Here is a 25174-nt window from a genome sequence, read left to right as displayed (position 1 = left end):
AATTTAGACTATTATATGCTCTACATTGGGCTGCCCTTGAAGACCATTTGGAAACTTCAACTGGTGCAGAATGCAGCCATCTGACTAGTAACCAATATCAGATATATGACAAATGTAACAGCAATCCTGCGTGAGTTACACTGGTTATCACTGTGTTTCTGGGTACAATTCAAGGTGCTAGTGGTTACCAATAAAACCTTATATGACGTGAGAACTGAGTATCTGATGAACCACCTTTTTATCCAGAGTCTCTACCCATCCAACAAGGTAAAATAGAACAGGCATGCTCAGTCAAAGAATGTTGTTTGGCGGGAACTAGAAGGTGAGCTTTTTCTGCAGCGGCCCCTGCTCAATGGAACATCCTTCCTTCGGAGATTAGAATAGCCCCTACAAACCTTGCTAGGCTCCGAAGTCTTGGGCGTCACATGTGCCAAGGGCTCCATTTCCTGACTATAATGTTAACGGCCAGATATCTTGCTCTTGTGTGTACTTTGAATTAAATGTTTTAATGTTTTCTACTGTTTTTACTATGATTGTTTTGAATATTTTTCTTTACTTTTTTAAAATAGTAATATATGTTTTAGTCATTTACTAAGGGGCTATAGAAATCAATCAATCAAACAAAATCTCATTGCCAATGGTGATCTTTTATATATAATGCAGCTCCACCTCCTCTTTTGTTAGGTCTGTTTCTTCTGAATAGCTTGTATCCTTCCATGAGTACATTCCAGTCATAAGTTTCATCCCACCAAGTTTCAGTAATGGCAACTATAACATTTGCCTTCATGTACTAATACTTCAAGTTCACCTTGTTTGTTCCCCAAACTTATGAGAAATATGTTTCAGGTTAAATTCTGCAAGCACCTTAGAATAAGAAAACGGGGATTATATTTGCCAACTTCTTCCTTCTACTATAGCTCTCACTGCTTTAGTAAATTGTTCTTTCTTCTCCAAAATAATTGACAGTAATACAAATGGAATTTTTTTCTTATAGTTACTTCAGTAATTTCTTCAGTTGACTTTCATTTTTTTGTACTAAGGTAGTTTTGAAAGTTATAAAATATTTATTTTTAAAAAATATGTGCACATCTTAATCAAATAACTCTGGGTAGTTAATAAAGCATAAAAAGTAAAAATAAAATACATATAAATAGGTTAAAAATACATTCCAAATAAAAATAATGAACTCTTTGATTGGCACCAAACAAATGCACAAACTGGGCTTTAATAATATCTTAGGCCCTAAAGGCCAAGGGAATAAAAGGCACCCAGGCCCTCTGATTTTTTATTTTTCCCCTATTTGAAGGCAAGATACTCTGAATCCAAACTAGAAATTTACAAATATAGTTTTATAATTATGTAACCAGCATTTAAAAGTGCCAGTAATCTTTTAATGTATGCCAAATAAACTAATCTAAACAGAGCAACAATGCTTGATCTAACCGAAGTAAACTCATACTGATTAATTTAATGCCACATTTAAAGACTACTGAAAGGTAGTCTCCATAAGACCAGGGCTACGAAAGAGGGATTAAGCAAGAAACCTAAAATATTTCTAGTTTCTCATAGCTATTATATCAATAAAACAAAAATAAAACAAAAACAGAAAGGATACCATATTCAGCATCAATACATTACACTTTCCACATTACATCTAGTAATTTACAAACTGCAGCCAGATACCTTTGACAGAAGGATGTATGATTTGAGCACCATTTAAATAAATGAGCTCTTCACCAGATGGTACACAAATTCATTTTCAAGGCAAGAAAACTACTTGCCGTAGTTCAGATAATAGAACTATCTTTTAAAAATTACACTAGCCCTCAAATTTCCCATAATCAAGGTGTATCAATACATACTGTAATTGGAATGCAGAAAATGAATGCCATCTTCATCTAAAGTCTGTCCTAATGAAAACAAACTGATGCGCCTCATTTTCAATAGTTTCGGAGAATTTTCACAAACCCCATTTCCAATATCTGACGTGACAGAAGGCACAATTTTTTTAAAGAAATCCATGCTTGAGTTTTACCATTCCCAGCACATTGATTAAAGTCTTCTGTTTAATGGACACAAGCAGAAGTCCAGATGCTTGTGCAAACTTCCTTGAAGAACTTTACAAGCCGGTCTGTTTGTGCTACTTTGCATAATGATGTCATACTAAACTTGGGTGGTGCACAGTTCAAACACCAGCAAGCTAACAACTGAGAAAAGTTTTAAAGATGTACATTTTAACAAACTAAAGCAGCCCAGTCATTAGAAATACTCTTGAGACTGTGAACTGTGAATATAAACCAATAAAAATAACGGAATGATAATTTAAATAACATAAAACATACAGCATACATACATATAAAGTATATTTCTATTTAATTAGCTGGAAGTTTTAGTTTTATCTTGTAAGGGAGGAGTATACTTCTGGACTCGAAAGATAAGAGTTACCACTGTGAAATGTTTGTGCCCTTGTGAATATAGTTACCAGGGTTTCCATTACTCTGTGCTAAGTATCCATTGTTTATAACACAAATTAAGTTCTAATTACTTTTTAAAAAAAAAGACAATTCTCCCTTAAAGGGGCTGTCAATAAATGGCAATTTAAGTCACAGCATTTTATACAAGGTATTTTCTGTAATACTGTATCTTTTATATATTATTCATGGAGAAAATTAGAAAACACGTTTGCAATTTTTTAATTCAAAGGGATGTGCAAAGCAACATTTACTACTGTATATAAACTATTTTTCAGATTAATAAGACAGGTGTCTTCGAAAATTTTTAGCCCATGTGTATTTATGGACTGGTTCAGACCAGTTTTCGGTAGGTAGATAAGCAGAAAATTTCAAGCAATCATATTTACCATAGTTGAGCCAAAAACCATTTGTTTAGTTTACTTATAAAAATTTGAATGAGCTGAACTCTGACATACTATCACATAGGAGGGTCAAATCTTAGCCAGGAAAAAGGTAAACGCTAATAGGCGCAATCAGACATATTTTGTATAAATATTTTACTTATTTTCTTTCCAGATAAATCTTTAAGTTTACATTTAACTCTTTTCACGAGTAAAAGTAACATGAAACATAGAAAGATAGAAGTGGAAAGTTCACAATTTTCCTCTTCATGGGTCTTTTAAGTGTTTGAATGTGGAAAAAAAGTTTATTGTATGTCTGCTTGTTCTGAAAAAGCATATGACAAAAGTTAATCAGTTTTAATTGTGGAATGTTTTGTACATATAGATATGCTGCTGAATGAAACAACAATAGTACGTGATGAAAATAAACCACATAGAAAATAAAAAGTTCAGGAAATAGTTCAACATTAAGCAGAAAACTGTGATGTTACCTTGTGATTAATATATTTATGGATAAATTTATAGGGGAAGCTGGTGGTGAAGTCAGAGATATGATGGTTGGGGCCATGCACTTTTGTGTGCAGTCAATTTGTGCTGCAAAGGATTCAAATGATTTGCAATGACTATGAAGTTGCACAATGCAACAAGGAGTTTGGCTCTAAAATTAGTGTCAAGATTAAGATAGTTGCGTTTGTGAAGTAACAAAGTGAATTGTTCCAAGTTATTCCTAAATGAAATAAGCACATGAATTGAAACATTTGAAGGTGTGCAAATGCTGATAGAAATGTGAAGGGATAATACATAACCTTCTTCAAGGAATCAGTATTTATGAAAACAATGAAAGAGAACATGCTTCTGCTCATTTTGTGATGAAAGTGATAGTTGGGTATGGCAAGAAAAAAGAAGCTGACTGTAATGAGAATGGATTGCTTAACAAGTAAAACAAGTAAGAAATACATCAAGCATAGGTAATTAATGTGGACTGGATGCTAGAGTGACCAGTACAAATGTCACCTACAGAAAATGAATAAGATCTTTGGGTAAACTAGGTTTAACTACATTTCTCTTTCTTATCTCATGTCTTTAATTTCTGTGACTTATTATTTCTTATATATTTGTTTTTATTTCTTTACAGGTCTTATAGGCCTTGTTTTCTCCAGTGCAGTGTAGTGGTTATGAATGTAAATATGCCAATTTCAAAATTTACCGGGAAGTAAAATATTTTGAGAACAAGAATTTGTTGAAGATAAAGCTAATTATACAGTACTGCTTGAAGTTATATATCTTTCTGCATTTTATCAGGACAGAAATTCACAGATATTCAATTCAAAATCAGAGACATCTGACTTTGGGTTTATATTACTTGAATCTAGTTACTCCAACTTAAAAGAGCTTATGCAGGTGGAAAACTGTTTTTTTAGCATTCATTTTATTCACAGATCATCAACACTTTGTCTATCAAAAATTCAGCAATATCACCCAGAAAAGTACGCTTTGTGCTATATAATAGATTCAATAAAATGTGATAAGAGACTGTTTCTTAGGTAATGGCTGAAGGGGAGAGTGGTGGGAACTAGCATAGCTAGAGCCAGAGAGAACCAATGTGTGAACACTGAACAGGTACATTCCAACCTCGGGGCTAGAAAAAGCCAGAAATCTTTTGATTTGAAAAGACAGGGAACAGACTTGAGCATTAAAACATGGAGATGACATATATAGACAGCTGTAGTTCTGTGTTATGCAGTGGGAAGGTCATGTGTATAGCACCTGTATGGCTTCTTATGTACAATAAAAGAGCTTATCTCACAGTGTCAGGTACGTGATGCTTCTGCTTTTATCTAGCTCCTCACAGAGGGCAGGTTTCTGGAAAAACACCGATTTATAGTTGTCCCTAACCTGAGGTCTTGCCTGCTGGTACTTGTAAAAAGCAGCAGCACTGCTTAGGCAATAATACTGAGGCTTTATAGTATACTGGTACTATGGCTTTCTCAAAACAAGTAGACAGAATGGAAGTCCTACTATAGCAACGATTTTCTGGTTCTTGCCAACCACCGTTATGAGCAATACCTAAATATCTGCATCTATATTACATTCAGTAGCACTGTTCACAGCCTATCAATATATACTGATAAAATGAATTCTCAAAGTTTAGTACGTAATATTTTTATTGAATACAATTACTCATTTACTGTAATCTGTTTTGGAAATATTTCTCTATGGTTAACTTGCACATTATTGCCGGTTATTCTCTTGAGTTTGTAATAAATACAGAAATGGCAGATTATTGATTGTTGTAGAACTTTTCAAAGTTACTTGAAAGATTGGGTTCGAACGTTTATAAAAATGGAGCAGGATAGCTGATAATGTCAGTTTTAAAGCTCTTTGTGCAAAACTCTTGAATCAAGCATAGTGGCATCTTCATTTTAAAACTTATACTGTTGGAAAGAAGAGTGGGGCCCTGTAACACACGGCTGACCACTGAAGTTATCTATGTTCTTTTATATTGACCTTCCAGAGTAAACTATCTTTGGTAAATCCCAAATTAACAAATAAAAACTGGATGATAACAGAATAACCGAATTGGAAGGGACCTTGGAGATCTCCCAGTCCAACCCTCTGCAAAAGCAGGAGACCGTTACCATTCTGGACAAATGGCTTGAATGATGAAAATATTAATTCTACAGAGGGGAGAAACCTTTTTCCAGGGACTAGAAACTATTTTCAACAGCAATGGGTGCACAGAGGTCAGAGCATTTGAATGTACAATTTGTGTATACACACACACGCACACGCGCGTGCAAATAAGAACAGATTAATCATCAATCACAAGTCACTAGTGGTGCTCATGGGTTAGGTTTTTGTTTTGTTTTTTTGCTATTTCCAACAACATAATAGGATACCTGAGAAAGATAAAACTATCCACATTGCAACATATTGAGAATGGTAAGGCCATATTTTACAATAAATTCCAAGACAGTAATTCCATGTTACAGTATCTTTGAAATTCTATTAAATTTTTTACCAATTGCTAAAAAGGCTATATATAGTACTGAAATGTAACAAATGTCACCTGAGTTTAACCTGATAAAAATTTGAATTTTTTGTGCTGATAAAGCAATGTCCTTACTTAGCACTGGATCTAACAGCATTGTGCTGAGTGTACACTTAAAGAAGAAACAAAAGCCTATTCAGCGAACTTAGGATACTGCAAATTTTCCATTCAAGAATTAAGAAAAAGCAGTATTATGAAGCTTCGTAAACAAGTGTCAATGGCAAAACAAATACATAATAGGTATGAGATTGTGTTACAGAAGCTTAAATCACAAATCCAAACAGAGCCTACTTAAATTAAGGAATATATGCAAATTAATAGTTACTTATCCTCAAACTTAAAGAAAAACCTTTCATGCTGATACTAGTTTTTATTTCTTAGTATTCATTGTCCATATTACCAAGTCTTTCCTCAGTTTTGTAATACTGTTCACTAAAATAGTATCCTTTAATAATAATAATAGGCCCAAATCTTTCCCTTGCCTGATGGTAAATGCCTTGATAAGAAAACTCATGTAAACAATATTGGAACTGTAAAACTGGGGGATTCTTTTATTCCCCTTCTTTAGAACAGAATCTTTTGATTTTAAAGGTCCTCCTTCCCTCCAAATTATAATATACTACCTTTACAAATGATCTATTCATTAAAATTAATCAGTCTTTACTGCTACAAACTTTGTCCAATAATCTGCGTTGTTCATCAAGATTGTTGGAGACACATCTGGTCTAAGAAAATTGTGTTTACTTCTTGAAATTAGTCTAAAGTGAGATGATTTTCAAGTTTGTCTTAATTGTGTCCTGCTTAATTGTGTGTTGCTTTGGTTTTCTGTGTGGGCATTTGCCATCAGTGTTAAAGTGGTATGATGCTGGACGTATCCAGCCTGATAGGGAGAAGGGATCAAGTGCATAGCTAGCCTAGAGTCACTGCGCAACCACAAAAGGCCGAAACCAACCCTCAACCACATCTGTTCCCAGGAATAGGCTGCCAGACTGGAGATATTCCTGTATTAGAGGCAGAGGATAATAAAGTTACCTTGAACTCTGCACATCTGGGTCTGATTTTTATACCTAACATATATGCAGTATAGCCAAAGGTGATAATAGAAAATAGCTATACCATTGTATGCATTTTTCTCACATTTTCTATTGCTGGTGCACTGTCCATCTGTGCATTACAGTTATCACTATTGACATGGTCAAGAAAGGGGGAAAAAACCTATTAACTGAACAAGCATCCACATCTCCATGGGATGCAATGGGAACTCAGCACTTTTGGTGGTTGGTCTGCATTCAGCATCATACAGTGCTACTGATGGATTATTGATTTTAGGGGAATTGGCATACACCTATTGCAAATTGTGCCAGTGATCTCCTTCTGCTGCATTCATTTTCACGTGCACTACCTCATTAATGACACTGTTGCTTTGCAGATGGGATCCTAAGTAATACCATGTGCCCAGCTCAAAAAATGCAAAACATGCATTCTTAGGTTTCAATCAGCGATTTTCCCCACCAGACTTCTATAAATGCAACCAATTTGAACAAATGCAACAAATGCCAAAAAAAAAAGTTTAAACTGCTTCTTCCAACATGTAAGAAAAAGAAAAAAAATCAAGGAAATGATTGGTCTACTAATGGTAGAAAATGGCACGGAGGTGACAGGTAATGGAGAGAAAGCATCATTCTTTCTATTTCTTTACCCAAAAGGAAAAAAATAGTCCAACTTATCAAAAACAGTAGAAGGGATAGGAATGCAAGTAAAATAGGCAAGAAAATGGTAAAAGTACTCCTATCCAATCTGGATGAATTCAAATCATGAGGACCAGATGGACTGCATTCCAGGGTTCTGAAGGAGCTGGCAAACATGATCTCGGAACCACTGAACAGAATCTTTCAAAGCTCCTGGAGCATCAGGAAACTGCCAGAGGATTGGAAAAGAGCTGATGTAGTTCCAATCTTCAAAAAATGGATCCAGGAAACTACAGACCAATCAGTCTGACATCAATACCTGAAAAAATCCTGGAAAAGATAAGCAAGCAGTGAATTTGCAAATACCTAGAAACAAGCAAAGCAATTACTAAAAGCCAACATGGATTTGTTAAAAACAGATCATGCCAGACAAACCTTGTCTTCTTTGACAAAATGACTATATTAGTGGATTGGGGAAATGCTGCAGACATAAATTTACTTAAAATTTCAGTAAAGCAATTGACAAAGTAGACCATAGCTTCCTTCTTGCCAAGATAGAACATGGGACAGAAGCATTAAATACATATATACATACATACGTACATATTTTTATGCTTTTTAATTTTGAGTAACTTTTGTTTTTATATCTTTTAGCTTTTTTAAAGTTAAAGTTTGTGTTACATTCTCCTTATCTGGTCTATGAGCATAATAAATATTTGATTGACTGTAATAACAGGAGGAGTTTGTCTTCACTAGAACTTCACACCTGACCTGGATGCTGTAGGTACTGGTACTAATCTTAGAAACTCAATCTTCTTGATATTGCAGCTCAGACTAGATTGGCTAATGTGTTCATTCCATGTCTGGATACAGTGCTGCAGGTTTTTTTTTTAATTTGTCAAGCATAAAATATAGAAGTATAAACATGATTATTAATACGTGAAATAAATATGAATAAAAGGGAACATTAAGACAGGGATGGTAGGCACTTTGGTGCGCTTATGCACACCCCTTACAGACCTCTTAGGAATGGGGTGAGGTCAACAGTAGACAGTCTGAGGTTAAAGTGTTTGGGATTCGTGGAAGACACCAGAGTCAGGTACAGTATTTCAGGCATTGACCACTCTGTTGCTGAAGTCATATTTCCTGCAATCGAGTTTTGTGCGTTTACCCTGAGTTTGTATCTATTGTATGCTCGTGTATTGTTGAGGTTGAAGCTGAAGTAGTCATTGACAGGTAGGATATTGTAATGGATAATTTTATGTACTACGCTTAGGTCAGACTGAAGTCATAGTAGTTCTAAGTTATCTAAGCCTAAAATTTTAAGTCTGGAGGCATAGGGTATTCTGTTGTGAGTACAGGAGTTGAGTGGTTCCCTGGTACTAGCCGCAAGCAGGATATTGCCAGTGTACAGCAGGATGAACTGTGATTCAGACATTGCATGATGGTATACGTGAAGAGAATGAACAGCAAGAGTGATAACACAAAGCCAACCTTCATGACAAGCTGTCAGAAAGGCCGGTAGCACATAATATTCATAATACTTAATATCTGCTATTAACATCCAGATTCATGTCATGATTAGCTTGGCCATGCCATGGTCACATAGTGAATACCTTATCAAATGATGTGAAACAGAGTCAAAATCTTTTTCTAGGTTGACGAAAGCCAGGTTTAATGACTTCTTTTCTTTATGCCTCTCCATGAATATGCAATTTGCAAAAATGGTGTTGGAAGTATCAAACCTTTGACAAACTGCACTGGTTGATACTGATTTCAATGTTATCTCAAATTTTTTTAATTGTGTGTGACAAGAGGAGTGTTTGTAATAGTCTCTGGATCACCTCTGTTCTTAAAGAGGAGAACTGTCATACAAGCAATAGGGATCTGCCCGGAGTCCACAGTGCCACAAAGAAGTGAAATGTAAACCACATGACCAAAATATTTTGTTCAGTTTTGACTTTTTCCTGCATTCCATGCTTGAAATCTATATAATTTCAGAATTCTTGACTACTCAAAACATTGTCATTGCTGTGATAGTTCACTTGTTTCTAATAAAGATTATTACCTGCTTGGGGTGTGGGGGATGGGAATGAATATAGAGATAATCAAACAAGAAAAATATTGTCTCCATTGTTGAACAAATCATCCTTCTCCCCTAAATACTTTCTTCATGATATATATTAGAGGAGACCACCTGGAGTTCCATTTTCTATCTCTATTCTGCTACTGCTACCGTATTTACACAAAAGGTTACACAGAACTTTATGCTATATACATATGCATTGTGTTGTAAAATGCTACTAAAAAATGGACTTTGGACTGTTGGGAAAGGACTATGAAATAAAACTAAGGAAAACACAATGAATCTATTTTGCTGGAAGTTATGCAATCTAAAACAAACAAGGTAGCAGGATGCATGCATAATAATCCTGTAAATGGCAAGATTTTATCACAGATGTCATGTCATGAAAATAAAAAATGAGAACTTAGCAATTGGACGGAAAGTCTGTCCTTGCAATACACAAAGGGAATTAAAATATGATTGCTATTGTTGTCCCCAAGATGTTCCAGCCAGGTGGTTCAGTAAATTGTTGCATCTTTTCAATTTTGCAGCTGTTTTTCCCAGGTGTTGTTAGAAGGTTAGTAATCTGTCCAATGTTAACACGCCCCCCCGCCCCCCCAATACTTCAAGGAATTGTTGCTGTTAGGAATAACATAGGTTACCTAACGTAGTTTGGGTAAAATAATATATATAAACTATGATAGTGAATTTAAGTGTGTGTCACTTTAATTGCAAAGCATGTAATTTTGGGTGCGGCTGTAAATCGCCATAAGAGGGAGCAAGAGAACTGGATTGATTGCTGGCTTACTGGATTGCTTGCTGACGATGATGGATTGTTAACTACGTGTTCTCTACTGTTGCTGAAGGAAGAAATATCTCTACTGCGAAGAGATATATTACTGGACTGATATTTGTAAGTTTAATGACCTCTTTTTCGACACTGGACTTTGCAACTGAATAATCCCCGGACGGACTGAACTAGTGTATGATATATGGACTGTTTGACTATGCTAAAACTATTACTGGAATAAACTATTTAACTAGCACATTGTATCTGTTTTACTGAGTGTAAGCTACAAAAACGTTTATCTCACATATTTGCCTGCCTGCCTGACTGCCGTGCAGGTTCTGCTAGGGTGTATATCCCTAACACTTGCACTGTAAAACATGGCTCCAGAACCTCAGTGAGAGCTGGTAATTTGCATATCTATTGCTGAGCTAGAATGAAGGATACCTCTGTTTTTGTTAAAGCTTGGTTGAAGGTGCCATTTTTTGAAGGCCATCTTGAAAAAGGATGTTCTCTGCATCATTGAAGTTGGTTCTTTGGGCTATGAGATTGGTATTATTGGCATAAATAAATTTCCAAGAAACAGGTTCAGGCAGGTCATGGAGGTATAAATTAAACAGTGCAGAGGATAGCTTTGATATTTGTGGTAGTCCATTATTTAACTTATATCTGTTTCTGTCAAGCATGTTGTCAATCAAGAGAATTATGTTGTGACAAGGTATAACCTTGATTAGTTTCAGGAGAAGTCCTTCTCTCCAGAGAAGGCCACTGACAGGTCAAGAAAGAAACATTTTTCATTTTCTTTTCCAATCTATGCTCCAGGCAGGAAATTAATGCAAGGACTTCATCACTACAATTATGTTTGGGACTGAGTCCAGCTTATTGTACTTGAATTGCACATTCTGCTTCTAGGGCTATTCTCTTAAGCGATACATTAAATGAAACATACAGTTTTAAAGCAAATCCATTTTTTTCCCATTGACTTTGCTTGTCAGAAGCTGGCTGTAAGTTTACAAATGGTGATCACATGATGCCAAGATGTAGCAGCCATCATAAATACATGCTGATTGCCAAGTGCCCAAATCAAGATCACATGACTTAACAGGACACTATAACTGTCATATTTGTGAGGAACAGTTTTGTCACTTTTTTCAGCACCACTGTAACTTTGAATGGTCACTAAAGGAATGGATAAAAATTGAGGAGTATCTGTATCACAATGCATTGAGTATACTTTTTTGACAAAAAATGTTGCTGTATGTAAGTTGTTAGGCTGACATCTTCTGGTAAGAGGTTGTAACACTCCAGAGTGAAAGAGAAATTCTGAAGGAGGTCATTTACAAGTGCCAATTCTAATATAGCAATTAAGCTTCTATAAGGCCTGACTCACCCATTTTGCTGTCAATTCTCCATCTTGTGTATGGACTCACAATAATTTGTTCCATCAGATGCCTAATTCTGGAAACTCAAAGCTTCATTTTCGCATTATCTAGCTTAAAAATATTTTAATTTTGATTTTAATTTGTTTAAAATCAGAATGGGAAAAAATTTCCATCAAAATTATATTATATTCATCAATATTACCAAACAATGCCTTTAGTTTTCTTTTAAGGGCCCAGGACTTTATTTTTCACCAGAACAATGACAACATATAAAACAAAGCTACATTTCTACTGAGGGATAAACATTAACAGCATCCTGGAAGGCTTTGAAAAAGACACTGAATGTTGGCCACCTTTTTGCCCTGCTGTTAGTTCAAAACCATCCAGGACAGCCTCATTCTAATCAGGACTCATGCTGAGATCAAAGCAGCGATCTATAAGGTATCCACTGGCATTATGCAGGGCTTTTTATTTAACTAGAAGATGAATGGATGGGTGTGGACTTAGGGCTTATTAGCAACATCTTAAATCAAACGCATCTTTCCCAGGGAATATGGGCCGGGCATTCACATGGTTCTTTACACCATGAAGCTGCTTTAAGGAGCTGCTGACAGGTGCGATCAAAACATTCCAGCCACACCTCCACCCTATCAAGTACCTTCTTCCTTTCACTGTGATGTGGTGAATAGTAAGTACAACATGTAAAGTAAGGGTATTTGCACAGCAAAGTGACCAAGTAATGCCATTTCACAGACTTCTTAACTCTGGTGGTATACAACAAGGGTAAAGTCTTGGTACAGGAACTTTCCAAGATAAAACAGAGCTATGGTGTAAATTAAGCATAAAATAATTACATCTAAACATTCCTTCCTTCCAAGTTATGTGCAAGTTTTTAAAGAAATGTCATCTTTGCTTTCATTTCAATTAATCTGTTTGCTTTAGTCTGTTTAGTGGTGGGATACCATCCAAACGAGGGTTGCCATGATCCTGTGGGTAAATTTTGTGCAACCAAGAGATGCAGGACGTGGTGAATTGATGTGAACTGATTTGACATCAAGGGGAGAATCAGACTGTGATGAGTACAGGTAGTCCCTGACTTACAACAGTTCATTTAGTGACCGTTCAAAGTTATAACATCACTTTAAAAAGTGACTTATTACCATTTTTCACACTTATGATCGCTGCAGCATCTTCATGGTCACATGATCAACATTCAGATGTTTGGCAACTGACTCATGTTTATGACCTTTGCAGTGTCATGGGATCATGTGATCCCCTTTTACGACCTTCTGACAAGCACAGTCAAGGGGGAAGCCAGATTCATTTAACAACCGTGCTAACTTAATAACTAGTGATTCACTCAACAACAGTGGCAAAAAATGTCACAAAATGGGACAAAACTCACTTAACAAATGTCTTACTTAGCAACATAAATGTTGGGCTCCATTGTGGTCGTAGGTCGAGGACTACCTGTATGTGAGACCTCTACTACCTTCATCCCTTTCTTCTGCTACTTTCCGACTCTCAGCATCCAAACCATCCCTTTCCTGTAGGCTCACAGAAGCCTTGTCCAAATATTTTTGTGTCACAAATATACAAATACACTTCCCTGTGTATTAAAACTGTTATTAAGGATTATAACTGTGCTATGTTGAAAGTCTGGGTTCAGTATGTGAAGAAGACAATTGAGCAATTCTTGGAAGTGAATTCAGGTGATAATTAAATTAAATTAAATTTAAACTTGATTTTGAAAAGATCTTCTCTATATAGGCATTAGTACATTTCCTGTAGAGGATACTTATCAATATCCAAGGGCTTTCTATAAATGTAGTCCTAAATCATAGCACAAATAAGGTTAGAGAAGTTTCAAATTTGCAAGCTACCCCATCCAATTTGCTCTATTCCATCCAAAACCTCAGTTTTTGAATAATCACATCTTGCCGCCTTGTTCAAACATTAAACTGTGTTTAATCATTTACTGTCAGCCATAACAGTATACCATTGTAGATAAGGTTGCTTCCTGTAGTTAACGATAAAATTTCCTACAGGTTTAAAAGGCCATTGCAAGCAGCAACTTACATTAGACTAAAGAAATGGGAGAATCTGAACTCAAGCCCTACTGCAGCTTTCTCTTCATAGTAAGTTATTCAAATGTTTTTGTTAAAAAGCAAGAATCTGGCAATAAAGAGGTACATTAGAGGGCAAGAGAAGGGCAAATTAAATTGTATAACCATCATAGGAAATGCACAAATTTAAAGTTTAAAATATATCATCTGCAGTTCTTTTGTACAATGTACAATCCTTTGGATCTGCAGCCAAAAAACTACTCTGGAGAGCCATGCATTTTTTTCAACACCACCTTGAAAAAAAATACCCTCATTATTTTCCAGTTTCATGCAAGTAGCTGCCTGATCATGGGTGGTCTCTGAATTAAGAAATCACCAACATAATTGCTCATGCTTTAGTCACCTCCCAGCTGGATTACTGCAACATGTTCTACATGGAGCTACCCTTGAAGAACATCCATAACCTTCAACTGGTTCAGAATGTGGTGGTACCGTTAGTTCTTCATGATACCCACATGACATCTCTACTTTCCAAGGGGCAATGGTTCTCATTGGAATTCAAGATAATTATCATCAGTAAAGTCTCTTGTGGCATAGGACTAGGTTGTTTGCAAGATTGCTTGCTCCCTAGAATATATACCTTCCCTCACTGAGGCAATGGGACCTCAGAGGCATTTTTGGGTGGCAGCCCGTTTTTGGAAAGCCTTCTGATATATGATTGGTCCTGATCCAGCAGGCCTTAAGGTTGTCAAAACTGGGCTCTTTTCCCAAGACTTAGATCTGGGTAACTGGAGTCTCAATTTGTCGCAGTATATTTTAGTCCTGTTGCCATTTTATGACTTGAGTTGGTTTTTAAAGTAGAATAATTCTTGTAGATCATTTTTATACCAAACAGAGTCACATTGAAAATAAACAAAAATAGCAAACTTACATGTGCTCCAAAGCATAATGTCACCTCCAGTTCTTCATGCATATATTTTCCTGGCATTATGCAGCTATCAAGCAAGCCCATGAAAGATTGTTTAAGAAAAAACTGCCAGTTGGAACATGCATGCTTATGCACACCTTTAAGTACATTTCAGCAGAGAATGTTAAGAGGCATCATATTCTATCCTGAACTAAAATAAATAAATAATAATTCAGCCATTCAGCTAAATTATAAATGAAGAGGTCTTAGTGACTGTGTAATGACTGTCCAATCTCTTTTTTTAAAAAAAATCCAGTAATGGAGCACCACAATTTATGGAGGTAAGCCATGCCACTGATTAATTATTCTTAGTGCCAGGAAATTTCTTAGTTCTAGATTGGATGAATCAATTGTAAGTTTCCATCCCTTACTTCTTGTCCTGCCCTCAGATGCTTTGGGAAATAAATTGTGCAAGAGCCCCTCAAATATTGAAAGATGCTATCATGTCACCCCTCGTCCTTCCTTTTCATTAAACCAGACATACCCAGTTCCTGCAACCATTCATCATACTTTTTAGCCTCCAGCCTCCTAATCATCTTGGTTGCTCTTCTCTGCACTCTTTCTACAGTCTCAACATCTTTTTTGTATTGTGGTGACCAAAACTGGGCACAATATTCCAAGAGTGGTCTTACTAAGACGGTATAAAGTGGTATGAACACATCCCTCTGTTGATGCAGCCTAAAACTACACGGGCTTTTTTGGCAGATGCAGCACACAGCTGGCTCATATTTTAATAGTTGTCCATTAGGATATTTAGATCCCTCTCACATTTACTGATGTTGAGCCACATAAATTATATTTGATACCTGTGCATTTGGTTTTTCTTGCTTAAGGGTAAAACATTTCTCACCACTGAATTACATTTTGTTGGTTAGTCCAATGTTCAAGTCTGTCAAGTTCCTTCTGGATCTTGATGCTATAGTGTTGGCTCGTTTCCACCCCCACCCCAGCTTAGTGTCATCTGCAAATTTGATGAATTCCCCTTCTAATCCCTCATTTAAATCATTTATGAAGATGCTGAACAGTACTGGACCTAAGATAGAACTTTTTGGTAAATAAAAGAAACAATAAAACCAACACCTAAAACACAGTTAGAGGCACAGTAAAGCAAGACTCTTCAATAATTAAATGATCACAATCACCGAGCCCTTAGCCTCACTTTAGCTCAATGTCTGGAGGAAAGCCAGTTTTAAAGGTCTGCTACATGAGGTAGGGTGAGGGTTTTCCACAAGGCAGAAAGGCATGCTTCCCTGGTCCTGCAGCATTTAACAGAAGGGGCCTGAAGCATGTCCACCCTATCCAACACAGTAGAGAGGACAGAACCCTCAGGGAGATGATTGCCTGGACAACCTGGCCCCATGCATGTAGGGATTTAAAAGTGCTAACCAGCATTTTGAATTGTACCTGGAAGGAAATTGAAAGCCAGGGTAGTTTGCACAGCAGTGGTGTAATATGGGCGGCATTTTTTTCACTCAATAATAATGCATTAATTGTAATTCAAAGATCCAACACTGGACTTCCTGTTTTTGTTTTTTAAAGAACTAAAAGGAAAGGAATGTAATCAGATAACAGTGTTCAATGAAGAAAATGACTTCATCTCTCAAATGATGTCACTGCCAAACAAATATTCAATTGTTAAGAAACATTGAGGGACAGAAAAATAGCCATGTTTCCCAATCAAAGTCTTAACAGCAGATGAAAGGAAGCAAGTTCAAGTAAGAAAAAGTGAATAACTACTATCTTGACAAAGTTGCCCCAATTTCTCATTTCTTTCTAAGGCACACATAGTTTGGCACTGAGAATATAACAAAAACTAGTATTCTTATATCTTACATATTCCTACATCCTATGGGCTGTATTCATTAGGATATTTCTAAATAAGTACTTACCACAAGTAAAACATGTCACTCATTAACTTTCTAAAAGCTCATACTTGCTGATAACTACTGCTGGGGGGAAAAACTGTACCTGGAGAGGCCAGTTCTCATGTTACAGTCCTGTCATATTGCAGCTCCATCCTGGCAAGAAATAGAGCAGCAATTAAAATGGCAATCTTCACACATTTGTGCTCCATTGAAACTAGACACATTCTTTAATTGGCTAGAATCAGTTTACATCATAGCTTTGCTCTTGACTGAAAACATTTGCAATCTATTTATGGGATAAGAGATACATACAATGTATATTATACTTTTAAAAGCGAAATTGCTGAATTGACCCTCTCATGCAAGTATAAAAAATTGGGGGGAGACATGCTAGCTGTGATGGCGAACCTTTTTGTTGTGGTGTGCCTCCCAGCTGATTTTCAGCCCATTTGAGGTCTTTTTTGGCCTCCAAAGGCTGCAGAGGTTTCCTTCAAGCCCCCGGGGGGCAAAAGGCCTCCCCTAGGCTCCAGAGGCTGAAAACGGGCACTTCTTGTATTTCTGGAAGGCCCATTTTTCGGCCTCCCAAAGCTGCAGAGGCTTCCCTCAAGCCTCCAGGAGGGTGAAAACGGCCTCAAACAGGTCGAAAATCAGCTGGGAGGCACACGCATGTGCAATGCAGGTAAGTTTGACTGGGGCTCACGTGCCTGCACAAATGGCTCTGCGTGCCACCTGTGACATGCGTGCCATAGGTTCGCCATCACGGTGCTAGCTTCTATATTTTTATTATGATTTTGGGCTTTAGAGACTGCAAGGGCCATAGTTAGTGACATCATGATAAAAAAGATCAGGACTTTTTTCCTCCTTTCTGATGTTTATAGAAAATGGATTCATTAAAAATACTGAGACTTCTACATCTGCTTAACAAGAGTGAGCAACTGAAGTTCACCACCATAATCTGGGGCTAGTCCGATAACTGCAAAATAGGGTCTGAGACTGCATGCAGATTTTAAAAAATGTACTTAACATATGTAATACTAGCACCATATTCAATTTGCTCAGATTCTTAATACTCTTTTAGAAATACTCTTTTAGACTCTTTTAAATCTCTCTCTTAATAGCACTTTCTTCCTACACATTCCTGCTAGTTTTCATTATAAAAGGGATTATATCCAAAGATATAATCCTTAAGAGTTATAATACTTAAGAGTTTGCTTTTCTAATATTATTAGTTTCAGAAATAATTTACTTTGATATTCCTTACTAAGGGTTTGCTAGTTTTTAAAAAAATCTTACAGCTTCCTCTCTCTTTAGAACAATAAACAATTAACCAAGGAACTATGTTAATAACCTTTTACAAAGTTCAACATGTACGACAGATTCATCTGCAATATTTATTCATCTCTGTTCCATGGAACTTTCAGAAAGAAAGTTCAGAACGCAGTTCATTTTCCTGCGTAAGACTCCAACAAACCAGGGTGAACAGAAATAATTTTCATCCATTACCAACGTGCCTTGAAGCAACAGCAACTGGATTCAAGACAAACAGGATTAGAGAGAGATAGGTATTTAAGATTTCTGGGTAATGTTTCTAAGATAAAAGCTTGCCTTTTACAGACATTTGTTTTTAAGTTCTTTCATTTCTCCAAAGTAAACAGTGCTGGGATCAAGACCTCATAAGGAGACTTCCAATTTCTCTTTCCCATCCATCCTTCCTATTAAGGATAGTTTTCTACCCTGTTATGCATTCTAATGTTTTTGCCAGGAAACACAGAAGCTGAATGTTCTCTCTTTTCAAAAGCAAAGAAAGAATTACAAAAAAGCAAAACACTCTGAAATCAATTCATAGAAGCAGACTCAGAGTGCAAAACTTTCCATTTTTCTTCAGGTTCAACTACAATCCAATGTAAACAATTTTCTCAATAGCGTGCGTATATATAACTCTGTAGCTAATACTATAAGCAGTATCATAATTTAAAACATCGCTTGCTTTGTTCTTCAGGTGAATAATTCTGGTTGGATTTTGAGCAAACAATCACAACTCTGGCTGTTTTTCACAGCTGGAGCAAAAACTAATTTCCCAACAAAGAGGACTATTATCTATCTTCAAAAAAAGAGCTGAAAGAAATCTATCCTTAGAACCACTGGCCACAACATATAGCAAGGCTGTATATGCTTCTGATTCAGATTCAGAAAATGTTCTTTGGAATATAACATCTATCTGTAATTCTTTGAAGCAGTCATATTTTTCCAGGAATTGCATGACAGATGGAGAAAAGGCATATTTTCAAGAGTATTAAAAATATCCCCTGAACTCTTCCTAGTTCTTCCTAAAGTTGGCTTTAAACATCAGTCTTTACTTTCCTGAGTCTCAAAACAACCTCTGTAAATCTAGGGGCTTTCCTGAACTCACGATTCCTGCCCATTCCTATCTACTCAAGAATCACACTGTAATGTTCATATAATATTGAAACTGGGGTCACTGTAAGTAGATACCCAACTGTACTTTTTTGGAAGATTGTCCTATACCCAGGGCAATCTTAAATTGCTACCATAAGGCTATTCTGTGTCAATCTCAGCTTTGGTTCTCACTGGGTTTATTTTGAAAAAAAAAAAAATTAGCATTAGCTCAGAGTCAGCCATACTCTTAATTTCAGTTGGATAGAACAGCTAAAATTAGGTTCCTTATTTCCTTCTTTTCATGGGCACAAATTGGGAAATTATGTTCTAAATTTGCTACCTCCAGGGAACTTCAGGAATGCACTTGTAACATACCAAGTGATAGGGAAGCAACTTCAAAGTAAAATAACTGCTTGTTCCCTTAGGAAGTGGAATTCACAGACATTTAAAGCAGGCAGGAAAACAAAGTTCTATACTTAACAATTTTGGGCAAGCTGAGGACCACCACAGAAGTGGTGAAATCATATCATCTGGTCAGGCCTAAGCTGAGGGAGTTGTTCTGAAATTATGGAGGTGTTATTTTGATTTTTTCCTTTTTGTGATATATCGGTGTTAGAACATACACCTTTTATATTTTCTACCTTAAAATAGGAAAATAGGTTTTTTAAGCACACATCAACTGTTTGCTCTTGATTTTAAGGTTTTGTTGTTATATGCAGCACACATATATGCATAAATAAAACACTCTTCAAATGCACGATCAATTAATGTAGAATTTGATAGGATGTTCTGGAGAAAGGTTTGAAATACCAAGTTACCGGCCACTTACTATCTATTCTATAAATGGAAATTTAGTATAAACTCATAAGATTAATCGAAGGAATTCCTTCATTTTGTAAGGGTTGGCATAGGGAGTTTTCCCTATCCAAAGGAATACTTCTGTCTTCATTAGAGTTCCATATGTGTGGTTGGTTTGTAGGATGTCCTTGCTCTTTAATCTTCTACGGTATGAAAATTTGCAGTAATAAAGTATCTACTCACAGTAGTCTAATAGTAGACATACTACAGTAGTAGACATAACTGAAGATGAGAAAATACTTAAGAAAAACTAACAATATCCAGGCCACCCAATATGGATCTGTAATTGAATGATGACCTCATAAGTCAGGTTTATGTAAGTATGCAATAAAACTGACAAATGAAAAGTTTTCATGGTAATCTGGGCAAAGATTATATTGAATTTATTTAGAGAAGTGTAGAAAATTGTGTTAATTAAAACCTATTTTGTATTTATTATTTTAAAGTTGGCTTTATCAGATTGGACATCATAAGAACATAAATGTGTTGTCTTTCAATTACCACTTTATTTTATTGATAGATCAAATTTATATCACAGGAAATCATTTTGAGTGGCATAAAGGTAAAAGTAAAGGTTCCCCTTGCATATATGTGCTTGTCGTTTCCGGCTCAAGGGTGCGGTGCTCATCTCCATTACAAAGCTGAAGAGCCAGTGCTGTCCGAAGATGTCTCCATGGTCATCTGGCTGGTATGACGAAACGCCACAGGCGCACCGAATGCTATTATCTTCCCATCACAGTGGTCCCTATTTTTCTGGTTGCATTTTTACATGCTTTTGAACTGCTAGGGTGGCAGAAGCTGGCATACACTTTCTGAAAAAGCAAATCTCATCTGTCCTCAGTCCTACTTAATGCAATCTAGCAATTTTATTTAGCAAAGAGCTCATCGATTTTCTTTCTATTTGGGCGGTGCACAAAAAAACAAATACATAACAGGCCTCCTTAGGTTTTCAGACTTTCTTGTAGGCTTATTCTAGGGATCATTAATTCATCATTTCACGTACTACAAAATATTATTTATTTTGCATTCAAACAGTGCAAGCAAGATAGATATATTTAATTTTACTTTCAAAATGTGCTAACAGTTATCAATCAGAAAGTTACACTGGATCATAGGTCAGATTCCAAGGCATACATGTTTATTTGAACTATGTCTCCGTTTTTAACTAAGTATATTATATAATATTTGTAGTACTTTAATTGCTTAAACTGCAATGAACTTCCTTTCCTATTCCTCTTTTCTATTAGGAGATAAAGTCACATTCATATTTAAAACATAGTAATTTCACTCTGGAAGCCCCTCAAGCATTTATTTGACTGTTTATAACAATTCAGGTTTCAACATGCAACAACAGGATTTAAATCTTACTTGGTTTTAAGGAAAGGCTAAGATATAAACAAAATTATACTCAAAACACTTTTACAAGCATTCTGATATAAGAAATAACTGATTTCCTTTTTGCAGTAAACAATGGGAAACAGTTAAACATGGGAAACTGACTCCCTCTTAATCATCCTCCACATTTAATTGCACAATTGATTTTACTTCCTGATTGGGAATATTCAGAAAACAAGATAAAAATCTGTTTCAGAACATAGAATAGGCAAAAACCGAGAGTGTCCAAAAATTTATTGTATGTGATCCTGTAGTCTTAATAGCTTTAAACTATTACTGTTGAATATAAAAATGCCAGAAAACGTCCAAAATGAAGCATGAGAATATGTTCAGTTACAGGTGGTACTTGAACAGAAAATCAGATTTGACCAATATTCTTCAAATTAACTTTGACGTAAAGTCACAGACTTTACACTAATTCCATCCAGCAAACCATTCTAAAAATATTAAAGGATCCAATAGTATCATTAACCTCATCACTGGAAATAAACCTCCTTCTTGGGCTTACAGGAAGAAATGGTGATGACTGTGGCAGAATAACGTGGACTGGCTCTTTGCAATTCCTCTCCAGACTAGGAGAGGACTTAGGATCACCCACAAATGCTCCAGAGTTGCTCCCTAGGAGAACATTGCTGGACAACAGTGGGTTTTGGAGTTCTGGGAGATAAGGGAACAACATCTTAGCCCAGACAGACTTCTCAAAGAACACTGGGTCCACATACTTTCTGTTCTAATCAACTTTGGAAATTGCTTATTAATTGCTTTTCAGCTATTTTAGGAATCTTAGATTGATAACTTTACAGTAGCTGTGAGCCTACTTCAATCTATAGCAAAAGAATTTCTAAATGTAAATTTTAGGACTTAGACTGTAGGGGAATCAGAAGGAACTAAGATTGCAATTAAAGGAAAAGAATGCTTGGAAAATGGAGCAAAATACTTTTAACACTGGGTGGTATTTTGGAATAATGGACTTAGAAGCTAATTTTAAAAATCTCTTCCCTTGTAAGATAGACTGTTTAAATGATATTATGAAAGAGGAGCAAGTTGTACTGGACAGATTGAGACTGTTCTGTAAGTAGATTTAAAAATGACAGGTTACAAGAATGATATGAAAAAAGATGTTACACTCGACATACAAATGAAATTGATGGATGTCTTAATAATTAAAGGGGAAATGCAAACAACAAAGAGTGACTTGAATAACTTTCTTATATTGGATTTATAAAACAGATATGTTAAATCTTTAAAGAATTCTGTGAGAAGGAAATGAAGAAAAAATGAAAAAAAAAATCAACTCCTAGGACATTATTTGATGAGGCTTTAAGGATTTTACAAAGAAATGAAATATAGTGAGAATTGATCATTTGTTTCATTGTAAGACAAGGCAGTCTATTCCTAAAACTCTTGTGTTTGTTTATAACCTTAAATTGGGCAAAATGGTATATCATAAGGCAACAATGTAGCTCAAATGGGCTGACTTACAGAATGTGTCCAAAAGGACCTATGATTCCCATGGTATTGAAATTTTGCAAAGTTGTGGCCCCTTCATTACTGCCACACTCACATGATTGTCCTTACAAAAAAATTTAATGGAGAAGCCAGAAGTTGGAAATCACTCTGCCCCTCCGTTCCTTACCTACCTGTGATAAGAAATTGTGTTTAAAATAAATGACCTGATGGTCAAGGGTTATCTAGTAAGTTACTAAAATTGTTGGTTTGTGTTGTGAGGAACAGGAAAGTCATTTCTTCTTTTTAACTATATTCTTAATGTGTCTTTAATTTTGTGAATATGGCAGTAATATACTAAGCATCATACAATCACGTTGTATGTCTCTCTTCACATTGTCACTTGATCTCACATTGTTGTCTTCAATTGCTTTTAAACAGAAAAAATGAACCCTGCTCTAAGTAGACATAGTCATTTATCTTAATGTAATGATTTTATAAATAATTGCACCAACATGAATACAGGAAATAATGTAAGAAAAAGTTAATGCTAATATCTAGAGCAGACTAAGTCTAGAACTATTAGAGGATCTTTGAGACACAAATATTGGGAAGGTAAATATCAGGAAAATAGGAAACGGAGTCCTTGCCTCATATTCATTTGTTTAGTGACTTTTCCATGATGGCACTGAAAAAGTGACTTATGTCTGGGTTTTCACTCTCAACCATTGCAGTATCCCATGGTCACATGATCAAAATTCGGATGCTTGGCAACTAGCTCATATTTATGATTATTATGGAGTTGTGCCCTGGGGTTACATGATGCTCCAATAAGTAATATACAATATAGTTAATTTGAAAATAAATATCAAGTTATATGTATATCAAGTTATATATACTGCATATATATAATTTGATATACATATATCAAGTTATATGTACTGCAACATACTTGAAAGTAGTATATATAATTTCATGGTGGCATAAAAGTTAGTAAGTTGTGACAACAGCTCAAAGACCATTTAAATGTAATAAATAGGTACTACTCAAGTTGATGATGGTAATTAGAACTAGATTTTTAAAAATGTGGCATCATGTGACCACACCATTTAGCAACAGCACTCCATTGGTCACCTCCTGCCCACTTCCCCATTGACTTTGCTAGAAGCCAGCAGTGAAGGTCACAAATGGCAACTGCATGACTGTGGGACGCTGCATTGCAATTGTCAGCCAGTCACTGAGCACCCAGTTCATAATCATGTGATCACAAGGCCACTCCAATTGTTGTACCTACAAGACCTGTCAGAAGTACCACTCATTCAGAGCCATTGCAAGTTTAAATGTCATTGAACAAGCGGTTGTTAAGTGAAGAACCACCCGTACAAACAATATAGAGGTTTATTTGCCCTTGTTCCATTTTCCTTTGTTTAAACTTTAAACTATATTGTTCACATAGTTTTTTGTCAACTGAAAAATAACTCCTTATATATTGGTAATGTCTTACTATAAATGTAATGTATTGTTTCAGAGTTATAAAAACTCTGTATCAATTGGTAACAACACCCAACCAATGCATCTCTGGATTTGATCCTTACTATTGTTTTTAGCACTTATGTTACTTTCTGAGATTCTGAAAGCTTACTGTAGTTACAACTGCAGTAAGAGCACTATAATATAGTAACAACATAATGTGCAACCTAACATCTGCTCAGCTGAAATGAGTTCTTGTCTATAACACACCTATTATTGTGTGTGTGTGTGATTATGTACAAATCCACTTTAAAACAATTGCCTAATGTGCACTCTTCTGATGTTTGAAGTGCAGCAGATATATAGACCTCCAGATCTTACTGCACTAGAATTCCAGTCTTTCTTCCCATAAGAAATAAAAGCAAAGCATCAGGGCACTATTAAAATGAAGACAAAGTGGGGTAGGTGACAGAAGACATTGTTTTTCTTCTCATAAATACATCATACAAGAGCTGGTAGGGAAAACATGCCAGTGAAAACAGCAATTCCTATTCCAAGCAAATCTATGGAGAAACAAAAACAACCAACAATTTCAAACATTTTCTTCTCTAGGTGAGAGAAGCAAAGACTTCAAGGAAATACACCCCACCTCTTATTACCATTTGTTCATATATTACCAACTATACCTAATTTCAATATCATAACAAGAACATCTTAAAAGTTTCTAACTTTGAATAAATTAGGTTCTACAAAGAGAACAGCATTTCCATTAAATGGTAGCATCATGGATAAGAAACAAACAATCTGGAACCAAGTTTTGAGTCCATATTTGGAAATCTTCAAGTCTCTTCTACAGGTGAGTTGCAGACAGCTGCCAGTTTA

The 25174-nt window shown here is 35.8% G+C and overlaps 1 protein-coding gene across 9 annotated transcripts in view; it reads right to left on the bottom strand.

The window, feature by feature from the left end:
• The window catches only part of FRYL (FRY like transcription coactivator), a 149982-nt gene that overhangs the window by 121323 nt on the left and 3485 nt on the right, over positions 1-25174 (bottom strand). For 4 of the 9 annotated variants that reach the window (XM_087963573.1, XM_087963575.1, XM_087963577.1 and 1 more), the window contains exon 1: positions 1863-2104. The exons of 2 other annotated variants lie outside the window; for them this stretch is intronic. In XM_087963573.1, the coding sequence (XP_087819699.1) occupies positions 1863-2022 (160 nt within the window). In that variant the 5' untranslated portion in view covers positions 2023-2104. Of the gene's footprint in view, positions 1-1862; positions 2112-25174 lie in introns of those variants that run through there. 3 more of the 9 variants (XM_087963574.1, XM_087963580.1, XR_015749286.1) reach the window with 2 other exon arrangements.

The sequence above is a fragment of the Notechis scutatus genome, chromosome 4 (genome assembly GCF_049901735.1).
Source record: "Notechis scutatus isolate UNSWTSFEM ecotype Mainland chromosome 4, rNotScu1.2, whole genome shotgun sequence".
In the NCBI taxonomy this organism is placed as follows: Eukaryota; Metazoa; Chordata; class Lepidosauria; order Squamata; family Elapidae; genus Notechis; species Notechis scutatus.
This window is presented reverse-complemented; position numbering and strand designations above follow the sequence as displayed.